Source organism: Notothenia coriiceps, unplaced genomic scaffold (assembly GCF_000735185.1).
Source record: "Notothenia coriiceps isolate Sejong01 unplaced genomic scaffold, NC01 NC01_scaffold00011632, whole genome shotgun sequence".
NCBI lineage: Eukaryota > Metazoa > Chordata > Actinopteri > Perciformes > Nototheniidae > Notothenia > Notothenia coriiceps.
Window position 1 is genome coordinate 164384 of NW_011344333.1, and position 5679 is coordinate 170062.

Genomic DNA, 5679 nt, shown 5'->3' on the forward strand with positions numbered 1-5679 from the left:
GTGATGCTTTGCTCCCGCACGAAATAACTGGCATAGTAGAAGCCAGTAACATAACATACATAAGCAATGATGACCTTTAACTGAAATGGGTAACAATTATTTATTTATATCTTTGGTAAGAAGAGGTCTGCCCCCAAAAAACTGTTTAAAGTCCTGAGAAAGTCAAAATAACTTGGCTGATTAGTAAACACACAGAAAGTAACCACTTTGATTGAACTAGGCCAGTAGGTAAGGACTTTCCACTGGATAATAACTGAAGTATAAAAGAATGCATGACTGAAGTGATGGAGACCATGTTTGAAGGCAAACAAAAAGAGGCAATAACAGGTCAAGCAAATCTCCCTCTCAGATTCCACAGCAACCAGAAGAACATAAATACTGGCTGGTGATTTGATTAATCAGCTTTGTGATGGGCTACAAAATGCACAGTGCATTTCCTTAGCTGTGGATGAGTGCACTGACACCACTGACAATGCTCAGTTGCTGGTGTTTGTGAGTTTTTATGATGAGGCAAAGGGGGAGTTTGTTGAAGATGTGTTGGGCCTGACGAACCTCAGTGGACACACAAGGGGGCAAGACATTTATAAAGCAATAATGGTAATGCTGAATGAAAGAGGGTGCAGCTGCCTTTATTCATAACTGCAGCTGCACTGCGACCCTGAGGGATCAAGCACAGACACAATAACAATGAAAACTGCTGCATACAGATTATTTTTGTTTTTGCAACCTCGTGTGAATGACCGTAATAAACGGACCTTTGTCTTATTGAAAAGAAAATGTTGGACCTTTAAGATTTGTATTTGAGTACCCCTGCTCTAGACTGTCTGCTGCCCTTATATTATTTTAACTGTAGGAAAATAAATAATGTTACCCACCCTCCATTTAGTATGCCAACAAACTGCAGGCTCTTCTTGCCAGCGGTGCGATTCTCGCCTGAGCTACTCCCATCCTTCCTCTTCATGATGGATTTCAGCATACCTGTTACCATAAAGGAAGTAGACAGGTCAAACAGAGAAACAAACAACTGACATAATGTAACAAAAAGAAATGTGTGTGGCCTCCATGTGCACTTGTGCTGACGTCTTGGTTATTGATCTTTATGCGCAGAATGTCAGTTCAGAAGCATGACAAGTTTGACACACTTTGTCTCATGTTGGCCACATTAAAACAATTATTTGTACAGCTAAATAAAAAAATTGGATCTGAGGAATAAATCTGAATTGAGCACTGAGGCTTACAAAGTGACTGTAGCCCTTGAGAGTCTTTTAGCCAGTGCACAACAGGTCAGCTTGTTCCAAAAATGTGTTTGCCTGTAGCACTACAAAACGAATTATAATTGACTTAGTTTTAAACAACAAAGTTGTTTAACACTAGAACCGCCAACGGGTCAATTTTACCGCAGCTGTTTTTTTATTGTATTTAACTTTTGTTCAATCAAATATTAAAGTCTCCCAGTCCGTGACTTTTCCTGAAAGTGTGTTATGTAGCACCCTCTGTTGTTAAAAATGGTCAATATGAAGTCAGATTGAAAAAAAATCCCAAAAAATTAAACATGACGTGCTGCTATAGCAACGCCTTTTGTCTACTGCGGTTCCTTATAGATAGAGAGATAGAGAGATGGAGAGATAGGTAGATAGACAGATGGATAGTTATAGATAGATCGGTAGATAGTTATAGATAGATAGAGAGGGATGGAGAGATTTGTACCTAAACAAAACACAAGTCTAACACCAAGCGTTTGAATCAGCACTGGTAGCGATATTTTATACTTCATGCTATCTGCACAAACTATATCACATGAAAAGCTGAGAGTCCACAGATTCTATTGGTATAACTTTCATCCCTGTGCGATTCAAACTCACTGTTCTACATGATAAATAAAAGAACATTGCACCTTGAAAATCAATAGCGGGTATATTTGACCCGTTGGCGGTTTTAGGTATACAGCGACCTCTGGCGGTTCTAGTGTTAAAGCTCATTCTTGTTGACCCCTTAATTTAGTACCAAATTACAAATTGAGAAGTTAAAGTTTGATAGAGTTTCTTGGTAACTTGTTCTAGAACTTGGTGCAAGAGGGACGTACTACATGAGTATTAGTTTTGTACCAATATCATAAAAACTTCTACATTTGATGTTTTTGTGAAGAAGGACTACATATGTTGTCCAGACTTAAAAAACACATTTTTTTATTTCTGTAAGTGCTCACCTGTCTTGGTGTCACTGGCTCCAGTCTTCTCCTCTTGGTCGTCCTCTTTCTTATCGGCTGTACTGACCACCTCTTCTTCAGGTGAGACCTTGTAATCAGCGATGGTCAACTGTCTTTTCTTTAAGACTGTAACTCTCTTCACCTCCAGCTTTTCCCCAAACAAGTTCTCCCATTGGCACCCAGTGCTGACCACTGCAACAGGAGCTGGTTCTGCCTTTTCCTCTGCAGCATCAGTTTGGGTGAATTGTTCGATGTGATCTGATGTTAAATTCTCACCCACGCATGCATCGCTCACCTCAGGACGGCACAATACTGCAGCATGTTTTAATACAGCAGTCGATGTCTCTACCTGAGCATGTCTCATGTCTGGTTTAGCAAGAACCCCCTTCTCAAACGTGACCTTGGAGGTTTCCTCCTCCATCTTGGCTTTAAGGATCCCCATGTCTTTGTCGGCCACACTCAACCGGTCCTCTAGAGCCCCAATGGACTCCTGCTGGAATTTAATGGTGTCCTGTAAGGTGTCGATTTCCCGCTGTGCCTCGCTGGTCAGCCCGAGTAGTGACTCCATAACCCAAACCCCAGCCTCTTCTGTCTCCACACTGGCCTGCACCCCCTCCTCATGAAGCAGGTGGGCCTCAGTCCCTGTGCCTGTCTCACAAACATTTACCTCTGTGCCCTCAGAAGCATCTTTCACCCCCTGGCTGTAGTAAAAAACAACTGAGTTCATTGGCGCGTCGCCCCCAACAGAAACAGTTTTCCTCTCCACAACAGATACCTTTTCTGGAGCTTTTACAGAAACTTTGGATGAAGGTTCTGTAGCTTTCTCGTCCTTGCCCTCAAATCTCTCAGTCAGCCTTTTCAGCTCACCAGATTTTCCGAGGCCTTTCTGTCCAGGTGAGGTTGGTGCATTCAATCGACTGTGGATATTTTGGTCCGCTTGAACGGTCTCTGTGGTTTGGGTGGACGTCTCTGTGGACTGCTGCTTCTGCTGGGCCGCCTCCATGGCTGCCTTCTTCTCCTGCAGGGCTAACAGGAGCATGTCTTTCTCCGCCCGAAGCTTGGCCACCTCTTTCTCAAGCGCAGGAACACCCTTCACCCTCTCTTCCATCTCCTTCAGCTGTTTCAAGGCGGTGGCCATCTGCTCTCTGACTGTCTGCAGCTGGCTGGGTGGGATAGGAGTCATTGTGGTCCCAGCAGCTGGAGTGTTGCGCCCAGAGTTCTGAGGACTGGGTTTAGTCCAGTTACTCTGCAGGAGCTGAGTCGACGGAGAGGGTACATGATGTTTGGGGGGATCTGCGAGCTGGAGACGCACCCCGTTTTGGTGCTGGTGGGATTGTTCCTGTTGGAGCCGCCGGCTGGTTTCCAGAAGAGTCCGCTCCACTCTGGGGTTGCGCTGTGGTGGAGGAGGCGGCACTTTGGCTCCAGCTGACAAGGGGGGGACACTGAGGACGGCCACAGGGGAAAGACAAAGCGATTCGCAGGGGGCTGACCCGAGGCGGTTGCGTGGTGGCGGCGGGGGAGGAGCTCTGCCATCCTCACTGGCCGGGGATGCGAGAGACTCTGTGGAAGTCCATCCACTGTTACGCCCCCCCACACTCCGCTGGGAGAGTTTGAGCCCCCGGCCAGGGCGGCGGGAGCTGACAGGAGCCCGACGGAGATTGTGCCCACTTTCTATCTCTTCTACATACTTGAGGAAGTCCAGATCCAGCTGGAAACCATACGGAGTCTGGACGGAGTACGAGCCCGGCTGCTCAGCCTCGTCCTGACTGGAGTAGATAAACGGAGAGCCCAGATCTGAAGGGAAGAAGACATGTGAACATGTGAACAAATAATATAGCTACATCGTTAGTACGTAAAGATGGTTTAACATTTAGTGTGTTACATCACAACACGTTGTTAGCTCCTAAAACACTTGCATACCTATTTTTGGGGGAACATTGAGATTCTTAATCGTTTACATTCATGTCTACTTGCTTGATAATAAAAGTACTCATGTTTTAATATAAATACAATACTTTGGGTATATTTATCATATATTGGAGCTGGTTCTTCGCGATCTTTCCTGTTTACTCTACAAGCAACATAAATGCACCTCAAACTATTTCATATGTGTTTTGATTCCTGTGTTTTACAGCATTGTGAACCCATCTCAATGTAGTAAACGCCACAACCTGCTTCTGTCAGGTTAAACAATAGCAGGATATTACAACAACATTAAAAAACAATACCCAAGTATACTGTAACACCCAAATCTCATCTCAATAAGAAGCCTAAATATTTACATATGCACAACCACAAAATGAATTGGTAAATGGGGTTATAATGCAAAATACTTTTTTAAATGCAGTTTCTTACCAGGCAGCTTGGTGTTAACTTGTACCGACTGAGTCATTTTTCAAGACTGGGACCTTTCAGCAGACACAGCTTCAAATCAACACCTGGCTAAAGAATAAAAACAGTGACGTGAATGCATTTGTCATGAACGATCTTTAACAAAAGGAAGTAAGGGGATGTCTCTTTTTAAAACACTGCATAGTAGTTTTGTGAAAGATTGGCACAAGTTAATATATGTGCTTTGTTTTTAATATATATATATATGTTTTTTTGTAGGTATCAAAGATTCCCATGAACATTATTGTGTTATTGGGAAACACATAACAAAACAAGTTGCTTTAGTAGCCTTACTTTTTCTTTTGACACTTTGACATGTGTGACTGAATTGTGAAGAGGGTGAATTCCTTGCTTTCAGAGATAAGAGGGTTTGTTAAAGGGATTGTTTGCTTTTCCTGGTTTTAGTTGGTGTTGAAGGCTGTTGAGCCTGACATCATCCATACTCTGTGTGTGTGTGTGTGTGTGTGTGTGTGTGTGTGTGTGTGTGTGTGTGTGTGTGTGTGTGTGTGTGTGTTCGTCAGGGCCGCCTTAATGCACGGGCTGACCTGGGCTGAAGCCCAGGGGCCTACGGAGATTGGGGGCCAGGTCAGCCCGTGCATTAAGGCGGCCCTGACGAACACACACACACACACACACACACACACACACANTTGTCGATGCCTTCTGAACTGACCATTCTGCGCATAAACAGATCAATAAAGCCAATGACGTCAGCACAAGTGCACATGGAGGCACACACATTTCTGTCTTTGTTACATTATGTCAGTTGTTTGTTTCTCTGTTTGACCTGTCTACTTCCTTTATGGTAACAGGTTGATTGCTGAGAATCCATTCATGAAGGAGATAGGATGGGAGTAGCTCAGGCGAGAATCGCACCGCTGGCAAGAAGAGCCTGCAGTTTGTTGGCATACTAAATGGAGGGTGGGTAACATTATTTATTTTCCTACAGTTAAAATAATATAAGGGCAGCAGACAGTCTAGAGGTTGGAAATAACAAACGTGTGTGTCTCCCAGGTATGAATCAACATCCAGTGAAGAGGAGGAGGATGAAGAAGAAGAGGAGGAAGATGGGAGTTCTTCTG

At 44.1% G+C, this 5679-nt stretch overlaps 1 protein-coding gene across 1 annotated transcript in view; it reads right to left on the reverse strand.

The window, feature by feature from the left end:
* The window catches only part of kank3 (KN motif and ankyrin repeat domains 3), a 33584-nt gene that overhangs the window by 11207 nt on the left and 16698 nt on the right, over positions 1-5679 (reverse strand). The window contains exons 3-5 of the mRNA XM_010772821.1: positions 4562-4648; positions 2207-4000; positions 876-978 (exon numbers count right to left, since the gene is read on the reverse strand). Of these exons, the coding sequence (XP_010771123.1) occupies positions 876-978; positions 2207-4000; positions 4562-4598 (1934 nt within the window). The 5' untranslated portion in view covers positions 4599-4648. The remainder of the gene's footprint in view (positions 1-875; positions 979-2206; positions 4001-4561; positions 4649-5679) is intronic.